Source organism: Cynocephalus volans, chromosome 10 (genome assembly GCF_027409185.1).
Source record: "Cynocephalus volans isolate mCynVol1 chromosome 10, mCynVol1.pri, whole genome shotgun sequence".
NCBI classification, from domain to species: Eukaryota; Metazoa; Chordata; class Mammalia; order Dermoptera; family Cynocephalidae; genus Cynocephalus; species Cynocephalus volans.
Window position 1 is genome coordinate 6,803,459 of NC_084469.1, and position 15,155 is coordinate 6,818,613.

The 15,155-nt window shown below is 40.0% G+C and overlaps 1 protein-coding gene across 4 annotated transcripts in view; it reads right to left on the reverse strand.

The window, feature by feature from the left end:
- The window catches only part of CBX1 (chromobox 1), a 25,333-nt gene continuing 10,178 nt past the window's right edge, over positions 1 to 15,155 (reverse strand). For all 4 annotated transcript variants that reach the window (XM_063109307.1, XM_063109306.1, XM_063109305.1 and 1 more), the window contains 4 exons: positions 4,181 to 4,357; positions 3,465 to 3,642; positions 2,748 to 2,842; positions 1 to 576 (listed from right to left, as the gene is read on the reverse strand). In XM_063109307.1, the coding sequence (XP_062965377.1) occupies positions 432 to 576; positions 2,748 to 2,842; positions 3,465 to 3,642; positions 4,181 to 4,320 (558 nt within the window). In that variant the 5' untranslated portion in view covers positions 4,321 to 4,357 and the 3' untranslated portion in view covers positions 1 to 431. The remainder of the gene's footprint in view (positions 577 to 2,747; positions 2,843 to 3,464; positions 3,643 to 4,180; positions 4,358 to 15,155) is intronic.

The window sequence follows — 15,155 nt, forward strand, 5'->3', positions numbered from 1 at the left end:
CCCCAAAATAATACACCAGAAATAGCCAAAAACTACACACATGCTACGCTGTAAAAATGCGGTTAACACTATTGGGAAGAAGGCTGTGGGTTGTGGAGATGCTCTTTGAAGATCTACAGTATCTTTTTACTCTCCCACACACCGAATTCTGCAAGTATTGTCCTTCATAGAAGGCCCTTTGCTTTTCTCAGCAAAGTGCAGAACAGGTTGCCTTTAAACACTTATCCCCATTCCCCTCCACTGGGATGGGTGTGCAAACTATACAGCTTGGAACGGCTTTAAAGCACTTGGGCTGCTGCAGGGCACAGAAACTATACTGGCTCTTCAAAGGACATCTTCTCAAGCCACCTCTATGGTGTCAAGACAAGCAGAACTCCTTCCTTCCCCATTGAAACCCACAGTCAGATGACAGGGGCTGGTACTCAGGAGAGTTAATTCTTGTCATCTTTTTTGTCATCCTCCTCCGAGGGGTAGGAATGCCACGTCAGCCTTTCCTCATAGAAGGATATGACAACCTGTGGGCACTTGACATTGGCTTCCTTGGCAGGGACCAGGTCAGCCTCATCAGAGTTTTTCCTGCAGAACAAAACACAGAAAGACTTTGAGACCAGGTGCCAGTGGTCTCCTAACTTGGATCACCCAGGGGATAGATAGGGCTTTAAAAATATTAACTCCAGAAAAGTAGGCTAGGGAAAGGTAAAGACATTGCCCAAGCAGCATTATTGGCGGCCTTTAGTCAACTGACATCCTCAGGATCCCCTCCTGTTGAAAATCCCCTCTGGGTATCTTTGTCAAAAGGTAGGCCACCTGACTCAACCTATCATATCTGAACCTCTGGGAAAGGCCAACAAAAAGCATGATTCTCTAGATTCTCTGAGGAAAGAAGAGACTATCACACTCTTCCAAAAGCCATATGCCAGCTGATAAGAGCCCATGGAGAGATCCTTGCACTAGCCGAAGCCAATGCAAGTGGATGCTTTCTTGCTTACTGATATTACACTGTTTGACATTATCCTCATACAACCTCCAGGTGCTTTGAACTAGGGCTTCGAAATGGTGCTTCAACATTGGAAGGTAGAAAATGAGGGGGTTGTTACATAATTCTCTACATTTTTCTGAATTTCAAAATGTTGTCAAAATTTGAAAAACCACTCACATTATAAGGGATTTAAGAGTAAACTTTTATCTTCAAGTCACAAGGAGTGTCCTAGATGGAAGCAGTAGCATAGGGCAGGCAGCAGATACATGATGTGATGAATCTCTGACAAGGCACCACCAAAGACCTTCAGAACTCCAACAATAGGAAACCAAGGGTAAACAGCCCCACAGAACCAAAGAACATTAAGCTAATAAGGCAGGTTTTTGAGCAATGGACCCAAGAGAATGGGAGGGAAATGGACTATAAGAGTGTGGGGAATCTGAAGCATGCTGCCCTTTGTTGACAACTGAACATCCTTTGAAGTAAATTCAGTTGTTTCACTGCACAGAAATATTTGCTATTTTTGGAAATGGACAAGTATCTCCACTCTCCAGGAAATTCATGTTTAAAATTAACTTGGTTTTATAATCACCATCCAATCTTAACCTGTAGATACAGTAGTGAGTCTACCAAAGGAGTAAAATCTTAAGTAATATGGAGATACTACTCATACTGGTCACTTGCAGAGAAACTATTCTAGATGGAGTGAAAAACCCCTGGCATCAATTATTTTCCTCCATATGCAGTACCTCAAAAAAGAACATTTCTCCTACAGGCTAGCAATAAATCAGTTAAAAGAGCGTCAGATTCAGTAAACATCTAGGGAATACATGGGAAGAAAATAAAGGGATAGCTAGTTGTGAGCTAGGCATTCAATAGTGCTAAAGTTAGGTCTCTCCAATCTTTTAAAGGAGAAGATTTAGTACGGATATGAGTTTCAGAGAAGGTTCTAGACTGACAAAAAGAAAAATCCCCAGAATGCTGCTTTCGTTGGCAATGGCTTAGAATTATTCCCTCCTAACTTTATATTTTAAGAACAATGATTGAGATCCACTTTGGGAGAAAAAAAGGCACAAGAATTTTCAATAATCAAGAAAAAGGGAAGAAAGGCCTCCTTTTGGACACACAGTAGGGAAATTAGAAAGAATTTTGGGTTAATTACGGTTCTTAAAGACTCTCATAATAACTGCCTTCATTAAGATGTTTCATGGAGTATTACTATCACTGGTATTTATCCTTATAATGGAAAAAAGCAGGATTGCTCTATGCTCAGTAACAGTAAAAGGGCCTTGCTGACCCCTGCTGGCTGATTCTGTAATTGTACAATCTGCACAAATTGGAAAGGATCTAACAAAAGAGCTACAAATTCTTTCCTAACCCTGAGAAGTTAAGGGAATCTCTGATCCTGGGGCCGCCCTGATCTTTATAAGGAGGTGGAAGAAGGGGAGGGCTGTCCAATCACATTTCAAATTTTTTTCCTTCATTTACAGAAATGAAATGTGATTCCTCCCTCTACCCTCTCCACTCTAGATTTCTCCCCCCACCTCCTAAAAAAATGGGCAAAGATCCGAGAATCCTAAGGGCCCCCTACCTGTAACTCATGAGTCCAGGTTGGCAGTCAGGCCGAAAATCACTATCAAAGGACTATGACATCTTAAAGATTTCACACCTGGGCGACTGGAATTTCGAAGGCTCAGCTCTTTTTCTCTGGCATGGAACAGACAGGGAAAAGAAAAAACAACCACAACAGGGCCACTGGCAGACTCACCATTTCATCAGGAACATAAGCTCTCCACTGGAATCTGTAGCTCCAATAATCCGCTCTGGCTCCAAACCCCGGGCAAAGCCCCGTGGCTTTTCTGACTGTAAAAACCAGATGGGTGAAACAACTTTATCTATATGGGACTGGAGTTGCCCCTCTGTTTCTGATTAAAATAATCATAAACTCTTGCCAATATTTCACCAATACCTTGGCTCCAAGTAATAGGCCTTTTAGTATCCTTCAGAGTGAGTATTCCACCAAGATCTGAAGTGCTTGAGGTTTTCCCGTATGTGAAAAGGGGAATACATCCCAAGCAAAATAAATATTTACAACTGTCTCTTCACTCTCAAAAGATAACTTACTTTAAGGTGTTGAATTAAGTTAAAATAGCCACCTCAAACCTTTAATGATTAAAACATAGAAAACTATTCACAAGAATGAATTCACTTGCCTTTATATCTGTTCCCCAGTAAGTTCATGCTTATTGTTCCTGCACCATGAATAAAAAGAGTAGATCATGTGGCTTCACAAGAGTAAGCCCCCAAGCACTTTGTAAGCAGTAGCCTATCTAAGATTTCAGAAGGATTTCAGATTTCAGGAATGAGAGTTGGCAGCTGCTGAAATCCAAGAGGCAGAACAAAACTGCTTAAATTATTTGGTTTTCAGCTTCTTTGAGAGTAGAACAAATTCTGGGCTAGTAAAACTTCTTACTTCTAGCCTTACCTCTTCTTTCTTCTTCTTTGGTTTGCTCTCCTCTCCCTTATCTTCAGAATCAGAATCAGCTTTGCGCTTGCCTCCCTCTGATTTATCTGTCTCATGTGCTGTTTTCTGTGATTGTAGAAACTCAGCAATGAGATCAGGACAATCCAGGTTCTCTTCTGGCTCCCATGTGTTGTCTTCACTGAAACCAGAGGAGACAGCAAATCATTTTCCACTTACGCATACTAACAATAAGGATAAGCACAGGAGGGCAAGAGCTGATGTACTTGGAAAAGAGGAGTTAATGATAATCAGTAGTTAGATTTTTGTTCAAGACCAAGAACTTGGGAAAGGTGAAATTTCTTGGGATGCCTCCTTCAAAGAAAAATTACTTTAGGCCGGCCTGTTAGCTCAGTGGGTTAGAGTGCAGCCTTGTTACAACAAGGTCAAGGGTTTGGTTCCCCCTACCAGCCAGCTGCCAAAAACAAAAAGCTCAAAGGAAAATTACTTTTCTTTGCAAACTCGGATTGGTCTATAGTCACACAGAAAACTGCTCCTCAGAAATCACTATCTTGCATTATAGCTCTTTGTGCATATAGGTCATATTCCTAATTAGACTACAAGCCATGAAGGCCAGGACTGAGTCATGTGACTCAGTATCCATCAAAGCACTGAGGCATATCACTAGACTCCTGATAAAACTACTGGTAACTAAATTTACCCATCTCAATAAAACTTACTCTGAGAAACCCTTCCACTTCAGGAGGTACTCCACTTTGCCCTTTACCACTCGGCGGTCAAGAACTTTTTCCACCACATATTCTTCTTCCTCCTCTTCCAGCACCTCCTCCACTTTCTTCTTGTTTTGTTTTTTCCCCATAGTGCCCGCCAGCTTTCTGGTGTAAAGGGTGACGCTGCTAAAATCATAAAGGAATAGAAAGGGCATTAGGGCACACTCTTATTGGTTAGATGAATATCTTTATGGTGAGAAAAACAAGGACATCACTGATGATTTTAATACTGCATGAAGCTTATATAAGTTATGCCTATTCATCTTCAATACGTGATAGTTTTCTGGTATGTTCGAAAGTTCATAAAACTGCCCCAACTAATCTCACAGCAAAACTTCTTTATTCTTGCATATCCATTTAAGACTTTTATACCCATTCTCTCTAATTTAAAGGGCTCCCAAAACCTCTTTAAATTAGCCAAAGATTACCAAGCATGGTACCTAAAATATTATATTAAATTGAAACAAAAGCAATCTTCCTGAAAGTAATGTTCATACATCTAAGTTACATACATATAATGCTTTGACCCATACTTTCTCCTATTCTCTATGCTTTCCTTTTCGTTATAGCACGGGACCTAAATTTTTACTTGGGAAACAGCTTGTCCTATTAAACATCTAATTTAGTTTTTCTTTTTGTTTATACATATATATATAATAATCCATTCTTCTGAATTGTAAAAACACTTTCTTTTGAAAAGTTCCCCTATTCTTTATGCAATGAATGATTCCTGAATGCCTCCATAAATTCACAATTCAAAAGTTTCTTTTTAACGTCTTATTCTACTTAGTTTATTTCATAATTTATTTCTAAGACTGAAGAAGACTAATAAAAATGCCAGAATAACCATGAAATTCTCTAAACTGGAACACTAAAATAATTTGGAAAACAAGTGTGAAAAAAAGGTAGTTATGACAGATAAGAGAATCTGAGTTTACTCTTTTGTAAAATACATCATCAGGTTGGGTAACATCTAAGGGTTTTTCCAGTGTTAAAATTCTAGTCCCCATAAATCTATTTTCTTTAGCTCTTCATCCAACTGACTTCTACTAGGCCTAAAATCTTATGATTACCAATTTGTGTCAGTAGATGGCGCCATGAGATATCAATAAAACAAAACTGGCCAAACTCTAAAAGGGATGAATTGCGTTGCCCAGAATGAGATGCAAAGAATCGGAGGATGACAGATAATCCAAAACAAAGAAGATTACTACTACTCTGCTTCAGTTTAAGACAATACTAATTTGGGGTTAAACTGGTTTCCCAGCATTCTTGGGAAAAAGCAAATAAATAGAAACTCTTCTAAAAACTTTAAAACTGGCAAGTGCAGATGGAATGTAATTCAGAAAGAGTCCATCCGTAGACTGTGAAACATAACAAACCTTTCATAAATGTCAGGATCATCATTATAAATCAGTTATATCATCTACAGATGTTTAAGTTGGTACCTCAGAGATATTCCCATGTCTCCATCTATGAACAACATTCTAGACACTGTGCTTAATGTTAGAGATTCAAGAGAATAACATATGGCCCCTGCCTTCCTGAAGCTTAAAGTCTGGTAAAAATAATTTAGACACCTTTTCCATTAAAGGTATTGTGAACTCTTGCAGTACAAAGAATGTTTTCTGAGGTGCTTTTACTATGGCCTAAGACAACACCCAAAGCCCCTCTCTCCACACAGTTCAGAACTATTGGCTTGAACATACATCTGTGCTAAGATCAGATGTAGCTATCTTTTTAGCACTCTTCCTCACTATTCATGTACTGCTGCAGATTCTGCTTTCCCCAACCCTTTGTTGTCTCTTCTTTTAGAGAAAGTGCTAGATGAATCTTCCCTTCCTTCTGTTACTGAACAGACTGATCTGTGAACAGAATGTAATCTTTGGCTAAATCTTGGCTACCTTTATTTATGCCTCTGACTTAGGGACTGTGCTTCTTCCTAGTGGGATATACTTTCAGGTTTTCAGAATTCTGGTTGTCAAGTGACAAGTGTTATTTTATGAGGAAAGAAAAATCTAATTGTCCTTTTGAATAAATGCAGTAGTGTTTTCTCCCAAGAACAAGTGTTACTCCTTGCTTGCTTACTTTCACTGTCAGTTGAAGGGGTAGCAAGATTGTCAGTCTTTGATATAGAGCAGGGAAAAATAAACTGACAATCATCTTTAGGTAACAAGGGCTACCACAATTCCCTACATTAATTTGGACTTAGAAATTGGAAGATACTCCCTTTCTCAATAGATGGAAGGGAAACAATGGGTAATGAACCATCCAAAAACAGTAACTGTCCCCTAACAACCCCTCTTCAAAGTAATTACATTTAAGGAAAGACATTCTATCACTATGATTTCAGAATTCAGAGCTATTTAATTAAGGCTCTATTAATAACTATTTTTCTTACAAAAAGAAACAACCTTGAATACTATCCATCTGATCTTCCTATGAGCCAAAAGGGTTAGTATAGCCTCTGGCTGATCCCTAGCTACTGCAGGCTCTCTGCCCTTTATCATTAGCATGGCCTCAAAGAGGAAAAGACGGGCCAGGCCCACGTCTCACTTGGGAGAATGTGGTGCTGATAACACCAAGGCCATGGTTTTGGATCCCTACATAGGGATGGCCGGTTCACTCACTTGGGAGAGCGTGGTGCTGACAACACCAAGTCAAGGGTTAATAAGATCCCCTTACCGGTCATCTTTAAAAAAAAAAAAAAAAAAAAAAAAGGAAAAGTCATAGAATGGAAGAACATAATTGTCAGGTTAAGAAAGCCCCCCAAAAGGGGAAATCTGAGCTAACTGGCCAGCCTAACTTTCATCTTTATTCACTTTTTAACATATTGTCCTAAGAGCAACTCAAATAAGAAGTGAAGATGTAGAACTGACTCTTGCCTTTCACTGGCTCATCCCAGCATCTACTTCCAGAGACCGGATTCTTTATACCTGAGATTCTCAGCCAGGCTTCCCAAAGTGAATTTTGCCCTTGTTTACAGCTAGTTCTTAAGGGTCCTGAGTAAGCTGTTTGTCAAAATCAGTAGAAGTAGGTTAAATATGCAACCCGCTCTTCCTAAAGGATCTAGCACCTTCTGAGGAGCCATGGATCCCCTTAAATATTGCTGATGGGACAATTATTCTCATAGTTTCCAACTAACTGGATTACTTCAAGAGAAACCTCTTCTCCCTCCAAACACCAGCAGGGATATCTGGAAGGAAGACTCTGTATTGGAATTGTTTGGGAGGGAAATTTTAAGGTAACCCAGATCAGTGTAGCAGCACAGTGAAATAAATGCCTTTAGCTAATACTGTTTGCCACTCCCCTTAATCATCCTGGCAACCAAATCATTTATGACATCAAAGTGCCATAATTATTACTGAACAAACAGTCAAAATATGATAGAACATCACAAGATACACGCAGGGTCAACAGTTCCAGATTAACTATGAAATCTTAATCTGGGACAATACTAAATTCTGACAATACTCTATGCTTTTTTTTACTGCCATCACCTTTGATACTAGGCAATTTTACTAGACGTTTGTCCTTCTTGCAAATCACTTATCAAGTAAGTATCTTTATAATGTTATTTGGAAATTGTGTGCTGCTGTTAGGTAATAGATTCACTGTAGGATGATTGGTCAAGGACCTAGCTATTTTGTTGGGGATCTTCCAAATGTCAGTATATATCCACAGCTCCTTTCTATTAGGACAGTTTCTCCAGAAAGGAATCTACCTATTTCCTGTCAGGGAGAAGAAATTGAGGCAGGGGATGTCTTACAGGCAAGTTCAGGAAGAAGTCTGGGGGATTCATTAGTTAGTACATTGATTACTGTTTTCAGTATGGCCCCCTACCCTTAGCTCTGTATGATGCCCCCAAGTCCAGAGTCCCTTTGGTTCAACCTTCAGTTCCAAGTACACCTCTAACACGCTACTGGGGCAGGAAAGGGGTAGTCTTTACTGTGTGGAATGGAGAAAGGGACCTGTCGGTTCTACCTTCCCTTCCAGAATATAAACCAATTCTTGCTTTCTAAATCCCACCTGCAACCCCAAGGTACCTGGTGGCCTCTCTGGAATCCTGTTGCACAAACTAGCTTACCATCTTCTTGCCTCTTCCTAATTTCAATCCTGCTTAATTTTCAGCTTTTTATGGTCAGGAACTACTTTTCCATCTATTTTCTGACGTCTCTGCTTTCCCCTCTCCTGTTTTTATCCCATGCTTCCCCCTCCCCCACCCTGCCGCCCTCTGCTTTTTTTGGGCAGCTGGCTGGTACAGGGATTGAACCTTGGGCCTTGGTGTTATCAGCACCATCCTCTAACCAACTGAACTAACCAGCTAGCCCTCTTGTCCCCTTTAAATTCCTTTACCATTAGTTGTGAGGACTTTTGGAATGGAGTAGAACCCATGTGTTCAACCAGCCATGTTTAACTGGAAGTTTCATGTAAATATCTAATATTAGTGAGTGCTTACTATGTGCCAGGTACTATTCCAAGCACTTTGCTCATTTATTATTTACAATACTCTCAAGAGTTACTAGTCAGAGCTAGTAACTGTGGAGACAGAATACAAACCTGGGAATCTGGCTCTATGATATGTACTCTTAACCTCCATGGGATCCTCAATTGTCTTACTTGGGCAACGCTTCTTAAAATAGGGCTGGCCAGTTAGTCCAGGGTTTGATCTCTACCAGCCAGCCACACACATACAAATAAATAAATAATATATATATATATTTTTTTAAAAGATGACTGGTAAGGGGATCTTAACCCTTGACTTGGTGTTGTGAGCACCACGCTCAGCCAGTGAGCAACCGGCCATCCCTATATGGGATCCGAACCCGGGGCCTTGGTGTTATCAGCACCACACTCTCCCGAGTGAGCCACGGGCTGGCCCTAAATAATTTTTTTTAAAAAAAGGATTTTACAGTGTTGCAGTAAAAAAAAAATAAAAAATCTAGTTAATTAACTTGCCATAATTTCTACCTAAATATTTACTGAGTCTTCCACACTTTAAGATTCCTAGAAAAATTATATTTTACATTTGCATTGTGCTTTACAGTTTACAATGTGCTACCATGTTATCTCACTTGATCCTCAAAACCATCCTGTGAGATAAACCTTTTAGCTGTTATCTCTGTCTCACAGATAACAGAACAGATTTAGATGAAATAAATCACCAGGGTCACACAATTAACAAAGAGCACAGCACTTCAGTAAGAACATTTCATAAGGATAGGCTAACAGCCCTGCTGCATAGACAAAACTAAGAGCTCACTACAAACCTGCAGGAAGACCTCTCTCCTCCAGGCTACACAAGGAAAGGACAGAGGTCTCTTGAGATGGATCCTCCCTACAGTTTGTCATCAATAAATAAGGAACTAACTGATAATGACTTTCTTTCAGAAAAGACCTTGGAAGGTATGGTTGTTAAAAAAACCAATGATTTTTAATTGGTTCCAAGAATATGAAGGTAATGTTAATTAAGTCAGCAGACAGTAACAAAGCTTGGTTTCTAATGCCCCAGCAGTCTTTTGGGTCTTTTAAATTGGCAAGTGCTAGATGATGCAGAATTTTTGAAGTTAAACATCAAGTAAGTAGGCTAGACAGGTAACTACTGAAAAAAAATGCCAATTTTAAGAGTCCAAAATTTGTTTATAGTGTCCCAATCAGGCCAGGAATAGTGTAAATCTGAAGCGGGAGTAATGAAATTATAATTCTTTGGGGAGAAAAAAAAAAAAGAGCACTGTTTTGATTCTCCTCACTCACCCTCTGCCCCTACACTTAGAAGCTAGAAAATGGAAAGGAAGAACAATGCTACCTGAAGGTAGAAGTCAGTAAAGTATCAGACACAAGATTAGGTCTTCTCTGTTTTGTTTCATTTTTGAATGGTCTGTACTGTGAAAGGGTGTGAAAAGGATCTGAGAAGGCCAGTGGGGCCATGGCTCCTGGTTGCCACCACAAACATGAATTATAAAGGGCTCTACCCCCAGGAACTTCCAGGATACTGATTTCTTGCCAGCTTGAAAAATCAAATTCTAGATATGAGGCCAATATCTACAGACCTCAGAAACCAAACTAGTATGGTTTTTAGCTAAATGCTAAGGTGAAGCATTTAAAATGCTGGCATAGGGGCTGCCTGGCTAAGCTCAATTGATTAGAATGTGGTGTTCTAACACCAAGATCAAGGGTTTGGAATCCCCTGCCAGCCAGCTGCCAAAAACAAAAACAGCAGAAAGAAAGAGAAAGAGAGAGTGAGAGACAGAGTGTGAGAGAGTGAGAGAGAGAGAGAGAGAGAAAGAAAAATAAATGTTGGTTTGGGCTGGCTAGTTAGCTCAGTTGGTTAGAGTGTAGTACTGATAACAGCAAGGTCCAGGGTTCCAATCCCCGTACTGGCCAGCTGCACACCCTCCCCCACCCCCCCAAACCCCGTAAAAAAGATTAATGTTTGGTAAGATGGTTGTCTGTACTAAGGAAGAATTCACAAGAAAGCAAACTTTTGAGTTGAGAACTTTCATGAGAAAGTATGAGAATCAGAATCACCAGAGTTTAATGCCCAGATTCCACACCAGATCCAATAAATCAAAAAGTGGTATATCTATTTTTTAAAAACAATATTTTCATTTTTTCCTAATTGTAATAGGATACATATATTCACATTCAACTATAAAAATACGCAATGTAGGAAATCAAAGTCCTCTGGCCCAAAACGTGTCAAATCATGTTTATGTTCTTCCATAAATAGATTCATACATGTGACAACAGACGTTACCATTCTACAACTTGCCTTTTTATGCAATGCAATGTATCTTTGACATTGTATTATGAAGATCACTAATTTTTAAAAAAAATTTTTTTGTGGATGGCTGGTAAGGGGAACCGAACCCTTGACCTTGATGTTATAAAGCTGCACTTCTAACCAACTGAGCTATCTAGCCAGCCCCAAGATCACTATTCTTAACAACTGCCACAGTATTCTATTGTATGGACAACCGTACTTTATTTAATCTTTCACCTAGTGATTGTAGAGGATCCTTAAAGCAAATGTACTTCACAGGGCCTGATTTTCCAAAGCCTTGCAGTTTCGAATATTGACCTTGCAGAGGACAGGAAATTTTCCTCAGGCTATAAAGTCTCTGTCTCTGTTGTAAGATAAAGATTTGTGGCACAGCAAGGTTGTTGGCTCAAGGACAGACTAGTTACTGATTGTTATATAAAGATACTGAGAAATTGCTCTAAGAAGGGAATGTTTGCTAGATCAAGCTTGTGTTGGTGGATCACTTAATTGTCTAATGGAATGTCATCTGACTTGTTTCACTGAAAGTTACCAGCCTATATTGTTAAACTATAACCCCACCTATGTTTTCTTCCTGTAACTTCCTGGTCTGGAAAATAAATGCAGGAAGGGAACCCCAATTTGGGATTAATTTCCCAAGGAAGGGATGCCTCTCGCTTGAGGGTTCTGGGGAAGTTAACCAGTTCAGGGCTTCTCACTGCTCAGAAGAGATGGGCTTTGGGCCGGCCCGTGGCTCACTCGGGAGAGTGCGGTGCTGATAACACCAAGGCCCCGGGTTCGGATCCCATATACGGATGGCCGGTTTGCTCACTGGCTGAGTGTGGTGCTGACAACACTAAGTCAAGGGTTAAGATCCCCTTACCGGTCATCTTTAAAAAAAAAAAAAAAAAAGAAGAAGAAGAGATGGGCTTTGAGTAATCCTTTGCGGCTCCGTCACCCAGGGGAAGAGAGGTGACAGATCTGTGGGGTGTAAAGCAACAGTGATGAAAGTTTGAATTGTTTCCAATTTTTTATTATTGCAAAGAATGCTGCTTTGATCATGGCATCTGCATCTTTAAGAGCTCCATAGGTGATTCTGATGCACATCCTTTGATAAAAGCCACTGCTGTAAAAGGATTGGCAGAAACTATATTCCTCAAGTGAATTTATACATATTTCTGCAGAAATTGTAAATCAGCTCTCAGGTGAACATTTTACTTTCTCCATAAAATTTAAAATAAGGCTGGGGCAATAAGAAAAGTAACTGATAGGGCCGGCCCATGGCTCACTTGGGAGGGTGCAGTGCTGATAACACCAAGGCCATGGGTTCAGATCCCTATATAGGGATGGCCGGTTTGCTCACTTGGGAGAGCATGGTGCTGACAATGCCAAGTCAAGGGTTAAGATCCCTTTACCAGTCATCTTTAAAAAAAAAAGAAAAAGAAAAAGAAAAATCACTTTGGATGATCCATACAGGAAAAGTTCTTTAACAAACTTCAGTGGTTGTCATTTCAGGCTCAGCTTTACATATACACATTTTTTCCCCAGCCAATCACCCAATTAAATGAACAATGGTCTAAGAACTCATATAACTTTTGCTGTATTCAAGACAAAAATAGGGGAATCATCCTTTATTCCTCATCCTCCATATCCAGTCTCTCACTAAATCTTGTTGATTTTGTATCTTAAATATCTTTCAATTCATACTTTTTCCTAGCCCCACCGCCACTACCTACTCCAAGCCACCATCATCCCCTGCCTGGATAACTCCTAATTCAATTTATTCTCAACACTAGCCAGTGATTTAAAAGTGAAGAGATCTTCATATCATTATCTGTGGGAATTTGAGCTGAAGACCCTGCCCTTAACCTATCAACCACAATTACCTTGCCCTTTGCCTCATTCTTCACTTAACCAATTTCCTTAACTTAAATGTCACTTCCCTAGAAGACTTTCCCTGAAGCCCCACATTATGCTAATTCTTGGTATGAACATGCTCCTACAGTACACTCTCATTAAACAATTATGTAAAGGGTGCCTAGGTGTAAGGTGCTGGAAAAATGAGGTGAACAAGACAGACAAAATCCCTGGTCTCTTAGACTTTATATTCTAGGATGGACAGTGAATGAGCATTGACAGTGGGTATGTGCACACGCAAGCAAGTGCACAGCATAGCACAGACAACAAAGAAAATATCAGTGACAAATGTTACAAAGAAAGCATCTTTTTTCTTTTGGTGGCTGACCTGGGGATCTGAACCGTTGTCAATGGTGTTATCGAACCTGAGAAAATATCTTTATTTTAAACAGAGACCTGAATGACAAGGAGACAACTTGTCAAAAATCAGGAAAGCATTCCAAGTTTATGGAACAGTTGGTTCAAAGGTCCTAAAATGAGAACAAGCTTTCTTTATCTGAGAAAAAGAAATGTGGCCAGGTGGAAAGAGTTACACTAGACTAAGAGAGTTGCAGGCAAGGACCAGATGACAATTACTGTGCACATCACTCCCTAATTCATTTCTTCTTCTGTCTAGCTCTTTTTCCCATTCCCTGTTTTCCTTCTCCCTCTTTTGCCACTAGCTTAGGTTTAAGACCTAGTCAATTAATGGCTGTAAAAGTTTATAACTGAAGTTCTACTAGCTCTTAATACTACGTATTAAAAAAAAAAATCAATAAGTATTTAGTAAGAGCCCGAATGGAATATAGTGATCAACTCACCCCAGTTAAAGTACCAAAACTTCCACCACATTGCAGAAACCACCTCAGACACAGGCAAATGGGGCCATTTGGTCGTGATGTTAGGCTATGTAGACACACAAGTATAGGCTTTTGAGAAGCACTTGAGGGTAAGTAATAATATAATGATAACTAACACTTAAATAATACATATAAAGGCACGTAATTCAATCCTCACAACACTCCATTAAGCCCATTTCACAAATGAGAAAACTAAGGCTTACTGAAGCAAATAAAAATTATAAAAAGATCCCTCGAGGGCTGGCCTGTGGCTCACTCGGGAGAGTGTGGTGCGGAGAACAACAAGGCTGCGGGTTCAGATCCTATATAGGGATGGCCGGTTAACTCACTGGCTGAGCGTGGTGCTGACAACACCAAGCCAAGGGTTGAGATCCCCTTACCGGTCATCTTTAAAAAAAAAAAAAAAAAAAAAAAGATCCCTTGACAGTAAGGCAGAGTAAGAACAGAAAGACAAAAAAACAAACAGAAAGGTAAACAATACAAGTTCAAGTGAGGGTTCAAAATGATAAGAGTATGTAATAATCAGCAAAAGTATAAGCAATAATAAGTAGCTACAAAAGCACTACAGGAGATTTGGAGGAAAAACTGGCTACGGTGATTAGGGTAGGTTCTGAAAAATTGGGATTGAAGCCAGGCTCTACCAGCATTTGAAAAGGTGGATTGCAGGAGGGCAATTTGACCTAAGGGACTGTTCTGAACAAAAACAATGTGACGAGTATAAACCAGTCTGGGCTGGAGTAGGCTGAATAGAAAAGTGGTAAGTTAAAAAATGTTCAAGAAGGTCCCCTCCCCCTTAAAACAAAGACGAAACTTCTCAGTGTAACATCAAACGCCCTTTGGTTTCAACTGTTCCAGACTAACTATACTCCTAATTCCTTCACAAAATCTACACTCCTGTCAATACAGAAGACTATAACCTGGTTATAACCTGAACACATCCTGCATGTTTCCTCCAAGCATGGCTTAGTTCATCTATTAAGAAGTGTGCTCCCAGGCCGGCCTGTGGCTCACTCGATAGAGTGCGGTGCTGATAACACCAAGGCCACGGGTTCGGATCCTATATAGGGATGGCCGGTTTGCTCACTAGCTGAGCGTGGTGCTGACAACACCAAGCCAAGGGTTGAGATCCCCTTACCGGTCATCTTTTTAAAAAAAAAAAATAAATAAAGTGTGCTCCTGACCAGGACCAACAGTCAAAATCCTACCCATTCTTCAAGACCCAGCCTATATGCTACTTCCTCCATGAAGCCTACCCAACCTAGCCAAATATTAATTATTTCTCTTTCCCTTTGGGATTCCCGAAGCATGTTGTTTCTATTTTTACTTGGATACTAAATTAAAGGTACGTCTGAGCCCTGTGCAAGTTGTTGAACCCTACATGAGGAACAGGATGAATATCTCAGACTCA